The 17,973-nt window shown below is 37.3% G+C and overlaps 1 protein-coding gene and 1 long non-coding RNA gene across 2 annotated transcripts; both read left to right on the top strand.

Moving 5' to 3' along the window:
- Positions 1 to 16: 16 nt before the first annotated feature.
- On the top strand, positions 17 to 5,777 carry LOC138368693 (uncharacterized). Its single transcript, XM_069331413.1, has 2 exons — positions 17 to 4,717; positions 5,658 to 5,777. The coding sequence occupies exons 1-2, from the start codon at positions 17 to 19 to the stop codon at positions 5,775 to 5,777; spliced, it is 4,821 nt and encodes a 1,606-aa protein (XP_069187514.1).
- Positions 5,778 to 9,973: 4,196 nt separating this feature from the next.
- On the top strand, positions 9,974 to 17,521 carry LOC138368988 (uncharacterized). Its single transcript, XR_011229695.1, has 2 exons — positions 9,974 to 12,193; positions 16,080 to 17,521. It is a non-coding gene; the product is annotated as an uncharacterized lncRNA (long non-coding RNA).
- Positions 17,522 to 17,973: the final 452 nt, after the last annotated feature.

The following is a 17,973-nucleotide window of genomic DNA, read 5'->3' as shown; positions in this document are numbered from 1 at the left end:
TGAATTTTCTGAATTTATGGGACCTGGATTGCCTGAAATAAGGGCACCTGAATTTTCTGGATTACAAGTACCTCAGATTCCTGGATATGAAGCACCTGAGTTTTCTAGAATAGAAACACCAGAATTTCCTGAATTACATGCTCCTGAAAATGAGCTAGATTCTCCTGAATTTCATAACTTACGATCACCTACGTTTCATGATTTAAAATCACCTGATATACCTGGATTTCAATCACCTGATTTTCATGGAATTCTAGCACCTGATTATCCTGGATTTCAAAGTACTGAATTTCCTGGATTTCAAGCCCCTGATTATCCTGGATTTCAAAGTACTGAATTTCCTGGATTTCAAGCACCCGATTATCCTGTTTTTCAGAGTACTGAATTTCCTGAATTTGAAGCACCCGAGTATCCTGGATTTCAAAGTACTGATATTCCCGGATTTCAAGCACCTGATTTTCCTGGATTTCAACGTACTGATATACCTGGATTTCAATCACCTGATTTTCATGGAATTCAAGCACCTGATTATCCTGGATTTCAAAAAACTGAATTTCCTGGATTTCAAGCCCCTGATTATCCTGGATTTCAAAGTACTGAATTTCCTGGATTTCAAGCACCCGATTATCCTGGATTTCAAAGTGCTGATGTTCTTGGATTTCAAGCACCCGATTATCCTGTTTTTCAAAGTACTGAATTTCCTGAATTTCAAGCACCCGAGTATCCTGGATTTCAAAGTACTGATATTCCCGGATTTCAAGCACCTGATTTTCCTGGATTTCAACGTACTGATATTCCTGGATTTCAATTACCTGATTATCCTGGATTCCAACCACCTGATTATCCTGAACTTAAGGCAACTGAGTCTCCTAGATTAGTGGCACCGGAATTTCCAGGATTACGAGCGCCACATAGTTCGAAATTAACGGAACCTGAATTTCATGAATTTAAGGCACCTGAATTTTCTGAATTTATGGGACCTGGATTGCCTGAAATAAGGGCACCTGAATTTTCTGGATTACAACTACCTCAGATTCCTGGATATGAAGCACCTGAGTTTTCTAGAATAGATACACCAGAATTTCCTGAATTACAAGCTCCTGAAAATAAGCTAGATGCTCCTGAATTTCATAACTTACAATCACCTACGTTTCGTGGTTTAAAATCACCTGATATACCTGGATTTCAATCACCTGATTTTCATGGAATTCAAGCACCTGATTATCCTGGATTTCAAAAAACTGAATTTCCTGGATTTCAAGCCCCTGATTATCCTGGATTTCAAAGTACTGAATTTCCTGGATTTCAAGCACCCGATTATCCTGTATTTCAAAGTACTGAATTTCCTGAATTTCAAGCACCTGATTTTCCTGGATTTCAACGTACTGATATTCCTGGATTTCAATTACCTGATTATCCTGGATTCCAACCACCTGATTATCCTGAACTTAAGGCAACTGAGTCTCCTAGATTAGTGGCACCGGAATTTCCAGGATTACGAGCGCCACATAGCTCGAAATTAAGGGAACCTGAATTTTCTGAACTTATGGGACCTGGATTGCCTGAAATAAGGGCACCTGAATTTTCTGGATTACAACTACCTCAGATTCCTGGATATGAAGCACCTGAGTTTTCTAGAATAGATACACCAGAATTTCCTGAATTACAAGCTCCTGAAAATAAGCTAGATGCTCCTGAATTTCATAACTTACAATCACCTACGTTTCGTGGTTTAAAATCACCTGATATACCTGGATTTCAATCACCTGATTTTCATGGAATTCAAGCACCTGATTATCCTGGATTTCAAAAAACTGAATTTCCTGGATTTCAAGCCCCTGATTATCCTGGATTTCAAAGTACTGAATTTCCTGGATTTCAAGCACCCGATTATCCTGTTTTTCAAAGTACTGAATTTCCTGAATTTCAAGCACCTGATTTTCCTGGATTTCAACGTACTGATATTCCTGGATTTCAATTACCTGATTATCCTGGATTCCAACCACCTGATTATCCTGAACTTAAGGCAACTGAGTCTCCTAGATTAGTGGCACCGGAATTTCCAGGATTACGAGCGCCACATAGCTCGAAATTAAGGGAACCTGAATTTTCTGAACTTATGGGACCTGGATTGCCTGAAATAAGGGCACCTGAATTTTCTGGATTACAATTACCTCAGATTCCTGGATATGAAGCACCTGAGTTTTCTAGAATAGATACACCAGAATTTCCTGAATTACAAGCTCCTGAAAATAAGCTAGATGCTCCTGAATTTCATAACTTACAATCACCTACGTTTCGTGGTTTAAAATCACCTGATATACCTGGATTTCAATCACCTGATTTTCAAGGAATTCAAGCACCTGATTATCCTGGATTTCAAAAAACTGAATTTCCTGGATTTCAAGCCCCTGATTATCCTGGATTTCAAAGTACTGAATTTCCTGGATTTCAAGCACCCGATTATCCTGTTTTTCAAAGTACTGAATTTCCTGAATTTCAAGCACCTGATTTTCCTGGATTTCAACGTACTGATATTCCTGGATTTCAATTACCTGATTATCCTGGATTCCAACCACCTGATTATCCTGAACTTAAGGCAACTGAGTCTCCTAGATTAGTGGCACCGGAATTTCCAGGATTACGAGCGCCACATAGCTCGAAATTAAGGGAACCTGAATTTTCTGAACTTATGGGACCTGGATTGCCTGAAATAAGGGCACCTGAATTTTCTGGATTACAAGTACCTCAGATTCCTGGATATGAAGCACCTGAGTTTTCTAGAATAGATACACCAGAATTTCCTGAATTACAAGCTCCTGAAAATGAACTAGATGCTCCTGAATTTCATGACTTACGATCACCTACGTTTCGTGATTTAAAATCACCTGATATACCTGGATTTCAATCACCTGATTTTCATGGAATTCTAGCACCTGATTATCCTGGATTTCAAAGTACTGAATTTCCTGGATTTCAAATCCCTGATTATCCTGGATTTCAAAGTGCTGATGTTCTTGGATTTCAAGCACCCGATTATCCTGGATTTCAAAGTGCTGATGTTCCCGGATTTCAAGCACCTGATTTTCCTGGATTTCAACGTACTGATATTCCTGGATTTCAGTTACCTGATTATCCTGGATTTCAACCACCTGGTTATCCTGAACGTAAGGCAACTGAGTCTCTTAGATTAGTGGCACCTGAATTTTCTGGATTAAGATCATATCAGAGTTCTAAATTAATGGAACCTAAATTTCATGAATTAAAGGCACCTGAATTGCCTGAATTTATGACAACTGAATTTCCTGAAATAAGCGAACGTGAATTTTCTGGATTAAAAATACCAGAATTTCCCGGATTACAAGTAACTGAGATGTCTCCTTATAGGGCACCTGAGTTTCTGAAATTAGAAACACCTGAGTTTCCTGGACTCCAAGCACCTGAAAATGGCAAATTAAGTACTCCTGAATTTTTAAACTTACAATCACCTAAATTTCCTGAATTAAAGGAACCCAGAATACATGCACTCGAATATTCAAAATTTAAATCACCTGACTTTCCTGATTTAAATGTACCTGAATATCAAGAAATCGGAGCATCTAAATTTCCTGAATTAAGGGCACCTGTGCTTCCTGAATTAGAAGAACCCAAAAATATGGAATTATCAGTACCTAACTTTTCAAGATTACAAATAGCTGAATATCCTGAAATTGGGGAATCTGGGTTTCCTAGATTAAAGGCACTCGAATTGCATGCATTGCATACACCAAAAATTCCTGAATCAACGAAAATTGAAATTTCCGGATTAGAAACACCCAAGTTTCCTCGATTTGAAACACCTGAAACGGGAGAATTGGAGACACATCAATTTCCAGCAGTACAAGCGCCTGAATTTCCTGTATTACAAGGACGTGATTTTAATGGATTACAACAACCAGAATTTTCTAGATATGCAACACTTCAATTTCCTGGTTTCGGGTCATCTACGTTTCCTGGAATAATAGCACCTGAAAATGATGACTCAGATGTACCTGAATTACAAACACCTCATATTGAAAAATTAGGAATACCTAAGTTTCCTGAACTACATGCTCCTAAAGTTGATGAATTAGAAGCACCTGAGTTCCCAGAAATTCGAATAGCTGAAAGTCCGGAATTAATGGAACCTGAATTTCCTGAATTAAGATCGCTTGACTTTCCTGAAATAAAGGCCCCTGAATTTTCTGAAATAAAAGCCCCTGAATTTTCTGAAATACAGGCCCCTGAATTTTCTGAAATACAGGCCCCTGAATTTTCTGAAATACAGGCCCCTGAATTTTCTGAAATACAGGCACCAGTATTTTCTGAAATACAGGCACCTGAATTTTCTGAAATACAGGCACCTGAATTTTCTGAAATTCAGGTACCTGAATTTAATGGATTACAAGAACCTGAAGCTGATGAAATAGGAGCAAATGAATTATCTGGATTACAATCACCTACATTTCCTGGTTTAAAGGGACCAGAATTACCAGAATTAACGAAACCAAGAGAACCTTGGACAAGGGTTCCTGAGTTTTATAAGTTAGGAGCCCATGAATTTCCAGGATTACAAACATCTGGAATATTTGAATCAGGATTACATGAAATTTCTGGTTCACCTTTATTTCCTCAAATAAGAGTACCTGAATTTAAAGTTCTAGCATTTCCAGGGTTAATAACACCTGAATTTTCAGGAGTAAAGGAACATGATATTTACGAAATAAAACCCCCTGATTTTCAGGAAATAAATACACCTTACAGAAATAAATTAATGGTAGAAGATTTCCAAAATTTTTTGAAAACCCTCTTTTTAAAAAAGAGGATTTTTCAAAATTTTCAGATTTAGAAGGATCTGAATTTTCTAGATTAGATACATCTGAAATTCGGCATTAAGAGCACCTGAGATTCCTTTACTCGTTGCTGAATTAGCTGAATTCGGGGAACAAGAAAATTTTGGTTTGCATGCACATTATTTTCCTTCATTAAGGGTACATGGATTTCCCGGATTACATGAAGCTGTAATTCCTGGATTAGAGGTAAATGACTTTCTTGCATTAAGAACACATGAAAATTAAATCACCTGAATTTTCTGAATTAGAAGCACGATAATATCTTTGGATTAAAAGCGCCTGAATTTTCTAAGTTTGGAGTACCTGTAATTCCTGAAATGTAACCAGTAAACAAATTATCTGAATTAAGGGAACCAGAAATTCTTGCAATAAAGGCAACTGAATTTCCTCTATAGGAAGCACTTTTTTTTTTTATTTCCTGAATTAGTAGCATCTGAATTCGTGTAATAGGAGCGCCAGAATTTCCTAAAATAAAGACACCTAAATTTTCTGGGTTAAAGGGACCGGAATTTCTTGATATACAATCTACAGTATGTCCTGGTTTACAAGAACTTGGATATTCTGGATTAGGGGAATTTGAATTTCATGGAATACTCGTAACTGAATCACCTGGATTAAGATCATCTGAATTGCCTGGACTAGAAAAACGAAACTCTTGAATTACTGGTTACCGAATTATCTGTATTAATGGAACCTGAATTTTCTGGATTAAAAGCATCTGAAATTCTTGAACCACCGGCACCTGAATAATTGTAGTTAAAAAAATGTGACATTCTTGAATTACAGGCATCTGACTTTCCTGAATTAGAAGTATATGAATTTCCTAAATTATTAGCACCTAAATTTACAGGAAAGGAAGCACTTGAATTTCCAGGATTAAGAATATCTGGATTAGAAGCACTTTAAATTTGAAATACTGGTCCCTGAATTATATGTAAATGGATTATATTAGATTTTGTGAATAGGGGCTTTAATGGAGGATATTGAAAAGATGTTCAATGTCGACCAAACTTTTTTGACTATTTCTATGTGTAAAGGGCAGTAACCGTTCCAAGTTTCATTATCGCAGCATTAATAGAAAGTGAGATTTTTTTTCAACGAATTTTACACATTTTCAAAAATTTACTACAACCACACGTTTCAAATTAAATAATTTATATGACGCTGTTCTATCACATTAGCATATATTAGAGGATTTGTATGACTGGATTTTCCGAAATATGTTTAGTTTTACTAATTCAAATAGTCAAATTTCCCCCCAAAATTATGCAAATCTATCACGTTTATTATTATTCATAAAATCAATTAATGAGCTTAGAAAAAAATATGGCATACCCATTGAAGGGGTCCGTCTAATTACCACAAGCTACACAAGCTTCACAAAGCTTCTTGGCAATACGTTAGTAATGAATAAATATGATATGTTAGGTTAGGCTGACCTAACCTAACCTAACCTAACCTAACTTAACCAAACCAAACCAAACCTAACCTAACCGACACTTGGATCGTCGACTTGATTTGGCGTCACCCGCTCTTCATTTTCGTCTAATTTCTTTATAAAAAGATACTTTTCAGATTAAAATTATGCTTTTTCGTGTTGTACATTCAGCACCAACATTATAATGAGTAAATATATCATATTTATTCATTATTAACGTATTGCCAGGAAGCTTTGTGAAACTTGTGTAGTTTGTGGTAATTAGACGGACCGCATTGAAGAGACATGCACTCTACATATAAGGTGCACGTTTCATGTAAATTTAATAAAAAATGAAAGAGTAGAAGTTACGTTTATGTTACTTGGAAGAAAGTAATGAAAAAATGAAGTCTAAGGTGCTACCATCTGTGGTTGAGGTTGAAGTATAGAATTTCCTCCAAAATTTACACCCTTACAGATAGGCTTACGTGCACTCAGGTGTATAAGTTTCATGCAAATCGTCCGATAAACAAATGAGAAAAAAAATAAAAAAAATTAAATTAATATATCTATTTTTTTAACAATTTTGTATGAAACTAATTATTAAATTATTTATTATATGTTATTGTGACAGCTGAGAGTCACATACATGTTTTCAGTTGACACTCTTGTTTCATGTAAATTTTTGACCATTTTGAAAATGTTTTGACATATAATTCACACACACACACACACTCACACACACACACACACACACACACACACACACACACACACACACACACACACACACACACACACACACACACACAAGCTTCATACATGGAACTCTGACAGTAGATGGGAGGAAGATTGTGATCATGGTAATCTACAATCCCCCACCAAACAGTAGAAGACCCAGGCAGGAGTATGATGACAACAACAAAGCATGTATAGATGAACTGCAGAAGGCAGCAACACTAGCCCACAGAATGAGAGCGAAGCTGCTGATCATGGGGGACCTAAATCATGGAGAGATAAATTGGGAATCAAGGAATCCCCATGGAGGGGATGAAACGTGGGGAGCAAAATTAGTAGATGTTATAGACAGGAATTTCCTGACACAACATGTGAAGGAAGACACAAGGGAAAGAGGAGGAGATGCACCGAGCCTATTAGACCTGATTTTCACCCAGAACGTAGAAGATATCGAGAATTTAGAGCATGAAATACCTCTAGGGGCCAGTGACCATTGTGTCCTAGTCTTTGACTACATGATGGAATTCAAAATTATGACCATGGGACAAGAGATCTGGGAAAGGAGAGCTGACTACAGGAAAGGGGACTATATGAGGATAAGGGACTATCTGGGTGAAGTGCAGTGGGAGGAAGAAATTAGAGGAAAAACAGTCCAAGATATGATGGACCTAGTCATACAGAAATGCCAGGAGGCCGAAGAGAGATTTATACCAACGGTAAAGGGAAAAAATAAGAAGGAATATAATAACCCATGGTTTAATAGACAGTGTCAGGAAGCAAAAATGGCCAGCAGGCGGGAGTGGAGGAAGTACAGAAGACAAAGAACAGAGGACAACAGAAGCAGATACAACAGAGCTAGGAACGATTACATTAACATAAGACGAACATCGGAAAGGGACTATGAGAACGATATTGCAATCAAAGCGAAAAAACAACCTAAGTTACTACACAGTCATATAAGAAGAAAAATGTCGGTGAACGACCAAGTGACAAGACTAAGGAAGACAGAGGGGGCATATACTGAAAGTGACAAGGAAATCTGCGAGGCACTGAATGCCAGTTTCCATGGAGTGTTCACTACCGAGCCTGAGCAGCTCCCATTGTTGGAAGGGGTTACCCTAGATGAAAGACTATCAGATATAGAGGTGACAGCAGAGGAGGTAATGAAACAGTTGACAACTCTAGATGCAACTAAAGCAGTTGGACCAGACAAAGTATCACCGTGGATACTAAAAGAAGCAGCACAGGCCCTCAGCGTGCCTCTGGCAATGATCTTTAATGAGTCACTTATGTCAGGAGAATTGCCCAGTTGCTGGAAGAAGGCAAATGTCGTGCCGATCTTCAAGAAAGGAGATAGGGAGGAGGCACTTAACTACAGACCTGTATCACTGACAAGCATCCCCTGTAAAATACTGGAAAGAATAATTAGGCTACGACTGGTTGCACACCTGGAGAACATTAGGTTTGTGAACAAACATCAACATGGGTTCTGGACAGGGAAATCGTGCCTAACAAACCTTCTGGAATTCTATGATAAAATAACGAGGATAAGACAGGACAGAGATGGTTGGGCAGACTGCATATTTCTGGACTGCCAAAAAGCCTTTGATACAGTACCGCACATGAGACTGCTGTTCAAGCTCGAGAGGCAGGCGGGGGTGGGGGGAAAGGTCCCTAGAATGGATAAGGAACTACCTAACAGGAAGGAGCCAAAGAGTTACGGTAAGGGGCGAGAAGTCGGACTGGCGAACAGTAACAAGTGGAGTACCACAAGGATCGGTGCTGGGACCAATTCTATTTCTTGTATATGTCAACGACATGTTTACAGGCGTAGAGTCCTACATGTCGATGTTTGCGGATGATGCAAAGTTGATGAGAAGAGTTGTGACAGATGAGGATGCAGGATCCTCCAAGAGGACCTGAACAGATTGCAGAGATGGTCAGAGAAATGGCTACTAGAATTCAACACGAGCAAATGTAAAGTTATGGAAATGGGACTAGGAGATAGGAGACCAAAGGGACAGTACACAATGAAGGGGAACAGCCTACCTGTAACGACGCGTGAAAGAGACCTGGGGTGGGACGTAACACCTAATCTATCTCCTGAGGCACATATTAATAGGATAACGACAGCAGCGTACTCTACACTGGCAAAAGTTAGAACATCATTCAGAAACCTAAGTAAGGAGGCATTTAGGGCGCTTTACACTGCCTACGTAAGGCCAGTCTTAGAGTATGCCGCCTCATCATGGAGTCCCCATCTGAAGAAGCATATAATGAAACTGGAAAAGGTTCAGAGGTTTGCAACGAGACTCGTCCCAGAGCTACGAGGGATGGGGTATGAAGAGCGCCTGAGGGAACTGTGCCTTACGACACTAGAAAGAAGAAGGGAGAGGGGGGACATGATAGGAACGTATAAGATACTCAGAGGAATTGACAGAGTGGACATAGACGAAATGTTCACACGGAATAGTAACAGAACGAGAGGACATGGATGGAAGCTTGAAACTCAGATGAGTCACAGAGATGTAAGGAAGTTTTCTTTTAGCGTGAGAGTAGGGGAAATGGAATGCACTTCAGGAACAGGTTGTGGAAGCAAATACTATTCATAATTTTAAAACCAGGTATGATAGGGAAATGGGACAGGAGTCATTGCTGTAAACAACCGATGCTCGAAAGGCGGGATCCAAGAGTCAATGCTCGATCCTGCAAGCACATATAGGTGAGTACATATAGGTGAGTACACACACACACACGCACACACACACACGCACACACACACACACACACACACACACACACACACACACACACACACACACACACACACACACACACACACACACACACACCACACACACACACACACACACACACATATATATATATATATATATATATATATATATATATATATATATATATATATATATATATATGAATAATTGCTGAGAATGGGTATTTAAGTTTTCAAGGATATATATATATATATTTATATATACTCTCATTTATCCAATTTATACCCATTGCACCGTGTTCTGTCTTGTATTGGTCAAAAGTTTGCTCACCTCATCCAAAATTGTTGCAACATATCACCTCACCCAAATGCGAGTATATAAAACAAGCTGTTCAATGTTAGCATTAAGTAAAACTCCGTTTAGTGTTTTTAGGTTACAGTTGTGTGTGTGTGTAAACTAAAGTCTTTGAAAATGTAATAAGTTATTACGAAACGCGTTCAAGCGTCGTGTCAGACTAGAAATAAAAATGAATTTTGGAGAATGGATTTTTTAATTACCATCGACAGTAAAAAGAAACATAAGAAATATTGAGAAAATTCGTGTTAAAATTATTAATCTTACTTTTTCGGTCATATTTAACAACAAATATATTTATATGAAAGACTGCTACCAAAATATACTAATATATATATATATATATATATATATATATATATATATATATATATATATATATATATATATATATATATATATATATATATAACAAATCCTTTGAATTGCTTAAATACCCCATCTTTAGCAAATAACCATTAATATGAACAAACACCTAAATATATAACAAATCCTTGAAAACTTAAATACCCATTCTTAGCAATTATTCCTTGAAATGCATAAACATCTATCTTTAATAAATATCACTTGAAAATATAACAAATGTATATGAAACAGATTGGACAACATGAATGTCCTGCCAAAAATGGATATAAAACATAAACTCTAACATACGTTATTGAATAAATCGGCGACCTAATATAAAGGTGATGAATGTGAAGCCAGCCTATTAAATGTATTCAGAAAGTATCTAAAAACTAGATGTCGCGAATAGACATTCTTTTATATTATTTGAAAATGTATGAGAAAATATATATAAAGGTTAGGTGGGGGCGGGGTGAGGGGTGTTAGGCTGAGGTGTGCATAACATGTTGGATGGATAGTGTACAAGTAATAAAAAAATGGGATTAAGGTTAGGTTAGGGGTTGGTTAGGGAAGATTAAGGTTGTTGGGTTATGTTAGGGTTGGTTAGGTTATGTTAGGGTTGTTTGGTTATGTAAGGGAAGAATGCTTAAACAAAGCATTACCAAGAATATTAGAGAATTGGAGCAAGTTAGTAAACTGTGCATTTGAGTAAGTTTTTGTAAAGTGTATAAGTTTGTATATAAGTTGGTGAATATGGAAGTCTGTGTTTATAAAGTCAAGGTTGCATAAATGCTTGAGTGAGTTTGTATTTGCAAAATTTGTGTTTATAAAGGGAACTGTTTGCGTATTTGTAAGTTTGGTTGTGTTTGAGTATGTGTTTTGTCCGAGTTGTTTGAATTTGCATAAGTTTATGCTAGTTTGTGAATGTAAGGATTGGAAGTAACGCCCCCTAATGTATTTAGTATTCATATTGTCTTTAACTTTGTCCCCGAGAGCATTGTGAGTCGAGGCGAGAGCGCCTCTGAGGATACTGATTTAAGGAGTATATAGTTAGAGTTGGTCTATGAACACTTTGGTTAATTTTGTGATACAGACAAGTGCCATTCCCTGTCTTGTATGTACTGAGAGAATGGATGGTTTCAACATTTCTACTTATCTACCCTTCTACCTCTACCTCTCCTACTCACTTCCTACTCCCTCTCCTCTCCCTTCGCCTCTCTCCCACTTCCCTTTCACCTGACGACCCTCCTAACTTCCCACCTACTCCTCTCTCCTCCCTACCTCCCTCACCCCAAGCCCTCACTAATTATTTCATTATTCATCTCTTTCCTTTCGGTTCTCTTATATGTTCGTGGCAGTGAACTGTTCTAGAGTTCTCTAGAGTCGCGAGTAGCTGATCAAGTTACAATGCCTTGTGTTCGTGATACTTAGGTAATCAAATACCTAGGTCACAAGGTGTTGAATTGGAGAGGCTGCAGAAGGGCCTCTGGGGGGGGGCACTCTAGAATAGCTAACTGGAGGGATAGCTAGAATAGCTAACTGGAGGGATAGCTAGAATAGCTAACTTGAACTAGAATAACTAACTAACACCCATATAGAGTCAACCCTACCAAGTTGAATCTCATCCGGAAAGAAGTCGACTACATGCTTCAACATGGATTGGTGAGACCTAGCAGCAGCAGTTGGAGTAGTCCGTGTATTTTGGTCGAAAAGAAGGATGGAACTCACAGGTTGGTCATTGACTACCGTAAGCTAAATGTAATGACTGTTGATGATAACTTTACAGTACCTAGATTAGATGATTCCATAGACAGTGTTGGTAAAGCCAAGTTTGTAACCAAACTAGATTTGTCAAAAGTATATTGGTAAATTCCTTTAACACCAAGAGCTCGGGAGATGAATGCATTTATAGCTGCAGATGGGTTGTATGAATTCACTGTAATGCCTTTTGGGCTGAAAAATGCCCCAGCAACTTTCCAGCGTCTTATGAACTTAGTGTTAAAGACATACCACAATGTAGAGCTTACTTGGATGATATTGTAATTTATCACATTAATTGGGAGGACCATATGAAATGCTTGGATAAACTATTAAAATTCTTAAAGGAGGCTAATTTAACTGTAAACTTACACAAATGTACTTTTGCTAGAGCTAGTATTTCTTACTTGGGATATGAAGTGGGAAATGGGAAGGTTTTACCACTCAAAAATAAAATAAATGATATATTAGAGTATCCAGTGTTGACTAGCAAGAAGGAGGTACAAATATATCTTGGAATGTGTGGTTATTATAGGAAGTTCTGTAAAAAAATTGCAGCAATTGCAGCTCCTTTGACTAACTTGCTATGTAAAAATAAAAAGTTTAGATGGCCTCAGGAATGTCAGGATGCATTTACTAAAATAAAAGGAATGTTATCATCTGGTCCAGTGTTTTCTACTCCTGACTACTCTAAGCCATTCAAACTATATATAGATGCTTCGGATTGGGGTGCTGGTTTTGTACTAATGCAAGAAGATGATGAGGGGTATTAATCATCCAATACATTACTATTCTAAAAAATTTACCAAATGTCAACAGAATTACTCCACAGTAGAGAAGGAGGCTTTGTCATTATTACTAGCTGGTAAAAATTTGACATTTATCTATCAGCCAATACTGTTGAAGTGTTTACTGACCACAACCCCTTAACATTTATTGCTAGCATGAAGAAATCCAATCAGAGAATATTAAGGTGGTCTTTATTGTTGCAAGAGTACAATCTGGTCATCAAACATATTCCAGGAAAATTAAATATAGTAGCAGATGCACTTTCTTGATTGCCAAAACCTGGGGTGACTTAGGGTTGTACTATTGCTCAGAGATGTATATATTATTGTGTATCTATTGTTTATTATATATCTTTTACTGTTTCTTTACAATTATTGTGAAATCTGGTTGAGGTGTTAATTTTATGTGAAAAAAGGTGAAATTCATTCATGAATTTCTCGAGTGTATATATTATTATGTATCTATTGTTTATTATATATCTTTTACTGTTTCTTTACAATTATTGTGAAATCTGGTTGAGGTGTTAATTTTATGTGAAACAAAAGGTGAAATTCATTCATGAATGTCTCATTTTTTCCCCACAGCTTAGGAGGGGTGTTACGAATCTTGCCTCCTGTGGAGGTTAGTTTCAAGTATAAATTGTTGGTGGACACAGTGGAAAATTTTTGATAGGAAAATATCTACAGCTGATTTCAGTGAGGCGGCGAGTTACCAGTAATACTCCACCCAGCAAAGTAGTACCTTCAAAGCTGGAGATTGTCAGGAATAATGTGAATTGAAATACCCTAACTATGTGAGGGAAAAATTGACTCAATCTAAAAGCATACATGGGGAATATGGTAAATAAAGTCAATAAAGGGTTTGATTGCAAATGTAAAGCATAGAGTATTAAGGGGGGGGGGTTATATCACGTCATAATGACCTTTAGTTGTAAGGAGCAACATTTCATATGTGTAATATCGTGTTTTATACATATAAATTTGTGTCTGTACTAGGCTGTTTATCTTACTCCTTGATATGCCCTAGACTCAAGTATAATCATCTATTCCCCTAAACAACATTTAAAGGTCCACCACTACTAAATTCTTAACAGGCCTCTGAGACACAGGTATGACAAAAGTTTTTGACACACGCCCCCATGACAGACCTCTGCAATATGATATCTTCAGGCCATCAAGTTAGAGAGGTTAAATATCCCAAAAGGAATGCATAGTGAAACATCAGTTCGGTTATATAGACTACGTCTAGGTTACAGATGCAACTGGGGGAATGTTGAACCCAGACAGAGGGAATGCATTTTCTGCCAAACAATCACAGAAATGACACTACTTGACTATCTCCTGGAATGTAAAGCAGCCAACGTCCTTAGAAGAGCTTTAAGAGTCCCTGAATCTTGCAGTAACCACCCTGAAGCCTTCAATACTGCTACTCTTCCGGGCAAAAATGGTGTCCAGCAGCTGGACATTAATACTGTCACGCAGTATCCTTCCCCGCGACAGTAGCCTGATGATTAACTGCGACCTCAGATCACAGTATACATTTACTAAAAAAAGAAATATCCCTGTGCCACCTCTTTGGTGGCTTACACTTTATCAATCAATCATCTGTTTGGTTGTTTGTCTAAGGTTGGAAGCCAGACACTTTGGGCTAGTCTCACGCTGTTTGAAATGATAAAACTTTTTTACTGTATATATAATCTCATAGGATGGTCGTTGTTGGTCCTCTATACCACTTTTGAGGCTGAATTGGCCTTCACATACACTCTGCAAAAATCAGGGAATATGAAATGGGCAAGAAATATCAGTAAATTTCAGCATTCGTTTAAATATTAGTGAATCTAGATTCTGTAATGGAAAACGCATATTCAGATGACAGATTTGCATTTACAGCACAACCTTTTGGTTACAGAGATGTGGATAGTGTAATGAAAAGGGTTACAGTCATAATGGATATGAGGTGAGTATGTATGGGTTGAGATTGAGAGGGTGTAAGTGGAGATGTGTAGAATGAATAAATGTTATCAGTGATTAAGCCAGTGTGTTATGAAAAGGTTATAGTGATGTGGCTAGAAAGGGAAGGTGTAAGGAGGGTGTGAGAGTGTGGAAAAGGAGCCGATTTTGGGCAAGTGTATGTGGCTGGAGACAAGGAGTGTATATGTGGTGGAGGCAGACAGGATGTGAGTAGGGGGAGAGGAAAGGATGTTTTGTCTGCGAGACAGGATGGATGAGTGTGGAAAGACAGGGCAAGTGCATGTGGAGTGGAGACGGGAAAGGTGTGTGTTGGGAAGATGAAGAGGGTGTATATAGGAAGAAACTGGAAGGGCGTGTGAAGGACTGAAGAATGTGTTTAGTGAAAATGGTTACAGTGGTGTGGCGAAAGTGGAATTGTGTGTTGTGGTGTTTATTAGAGCATGTGTCTGGGAGAGATCGGGTGGGTGTAGAGTGAGAGGAGTTAATGAGTGTGTGTTGGAGGGGAGGGGGTAGACCTGGGAGGAGGTATGGCAGAGGCCTGGACACAGAGTCGATCCGTCATCTCCTTGCACCCATCTTGATTTTATATATATATATATATATATATATATATATATATATATATATATATATATATATATATATATATATATATATATATATATATATATATATATATATATATATATATATATATATATATATATATATATATATAAAATAAAAAAGGAAGGGGGTGGTAGGAGAAAAGCACACAGAAACTGTATTGGAGGGGATCTAAACATTCCCTCTAATGCGTTATGCGTGGTTTCCTCCGAGGCTATGGGTCCCCCTTCTTCCAGCTAGAGGTGGTACTCTCTTAATATATATATATATATATATATATAATATATATATATATATATATATATATATATATATATATATATATAATATATATTATATATATATGCAAATATTATTAGTAGAATTAACGAATAAATTATTATTTTTTTTAAATGTTCTAAACCAAATTATATCATATAAGAAATAGTTTTATGTTACCTCTTATATATTGAAAAGAAGATATATTTAAATTATATTCAAATTTCAAACTCAGGACCTGGAGGATAATGACCCTGTGTGAATGAACCGTGCAGTCGTTTATCAGGCACGTCCACATGACTGGAGTTGTCGTACCCACCATACAAATTTTGCTAGCCACGTCAACTCTTCTAAGCCAACAAGAAGTGTGGTGTAAATACACACCTCACAAGTCTTCTTTTCTTCGTCAACAACATCATCTGTAGCCAAGTTCACGAGAAGTATAGTGTTAGTACACACCTTACAAGTCTTACTGCTGCGTCTTTAACTGATGTACTAGCCAATTCTACAAAAAGCATATTGTCAGTACACACCTTATAAGTCTTAGTACTATATCCACAACAACACTTGTAACAAACCAGGAATAATATATATGATATTTCCTTTTTTTTACTATATATTGACTCCATGCCTGTTGCTTAAAACTCACGAGCGAATATTTAGATCTCCCACAAGCAGTATGACATCACTCACGTGGGACACATTCAGAATACTGCACGTATTATATATTTCCGTCCTAGGAACTGTTAGTCTAGGGGTTTCGTAAATCGCTAGTAAATTTCTTTAGACGATTTTGATTTCAGCCATCTTACCTTAGTTATCTCATTTGCCTAGAGGGTAAATGATAATAGAATCAGGTAAAGATACAAGTGAGATTAAGTATTTCTATAACCAACAAGGCATACATATATACAGAATTAAAATATTCAAATGTAGTAATGACAGAAGGATTGTACTTATTAGATCAAAAACATAAGTGGGTTTATTCAACACAGAATTAGTCTTGAACACATCCTATTCATTAGAATCTCTACCAATTGAGTAAAGGTTATTACCAATAAATGAAATGTATAACATAACGAGTCCCTACTTTATTAGTTCAGATGTTCTGGTATGCTTCTCCATTATATATTCCAATTATTTCCTTCCTGAATTGAGACTAATACACTACTATCTTGCCTAAGGCCATTCCCAAACTAGATGTACATCCATGTAAACAAATTCCTCTGACAGGCTTCCACCCCTCTGGCCTTCACCACTCGAAATCCCTAGAGTTTAACTATTAAAGATCAGCCAATCCAAATCTAATGTTAATGACTTGAGCAACACAAATAATAAGCATGAGACTAACGATTCTATAACTCATTTTTGATGACAGCTTTTTGGAGACACAGTGGCCAGACCACCTTGAATGGGGATTAGTTCATAATTGTTCTTTAAAATGTTCTACAAATTGTACTAATGCATTTGCTTTGTATAATTTAACAGTTGGAAAACTTTCTAAGACTCAGAGGCTTAGTCATTTTTACTACATTGTAACTATGTCTACTAGAACTGTGGAGTCATTATAAGTCTCAAAAATTAGTTATACTCTTTCCTGATAACTACAACATGTACCTGAACATCACCCTAAGAATATTGGAGTTTTGGATTATACAAATAAAGTGTTACTTTATATTAGACAATTATTTTTGTCCTGTTCCTTTTTGTCAAAGTGACAATAACAAATTAGGTTAAAGAAATGGGGTGCCTCAAAATTTGACGACATTTCTGTCTTTTTTAGACCATTCTGGAGCCGAGGCTAAGAGAGAGCAACCCGTTCTCAGGCCAGGGGCCAGATTCACGAAAGCGCTTACGCAAACACTTACGAACCTGTATATCTTGTCTCAATCTTTGGCGGCTTTGTTTACAATTATTAAACAGTTAATGAGTTCCGAAGCACCAGGAGGCTGTTTATAACAATAACAACAGTTGAATGGGAAGTTTTCATGCTTGTAAACTGCTTAATAAATGTAACCAAAGCCGTCAAAGATTGAGGAAAGATGTACACGTTTTAAGTGCTTGCGTAAGTGCTTTCGTGAATCTGGCCCCAGGCTCGTTAAATCAGCGGGCGTCCCACAAGACGCACT

Source organism: Procambarus clarkii, chromosome 26, assembly GCF_040958095.1.
Source record: "Procambarus clarkii isolate CNS0578487 chromosome 26, FALCON_Pclarkii_2.0, whole genome shotgun sequence".
In the NCBI taxonomy this organism is placed as follows: Eukaryota; Metazoa; Arthropoda; class Malacostraca; order Decapoda; family Cambaridae; genus Procambarus; species Procambarus clarkii.
Note: the sequence above shows the minus strand (reverse complement) of the source record. Positions and strands in the feature narration are given on the sequence as shown.

Bases quoted from the DNA above. Each gene is read 5' to 3' on its own strand.
- LOC138368693 (XM_069331413.1), top strand. From the start codon at position 17: ATGGGACCTGGATTGCCTGAAATAAGGGCACCTGAATTTTCTGGATTA. The intron at 4,718-5,657 runs GTAAAGGAACAT...CTTGAATTACAG, and splicing joins TAACACCTGAATTTTCAGGA to GCATCTGACTTTCCTGAATT.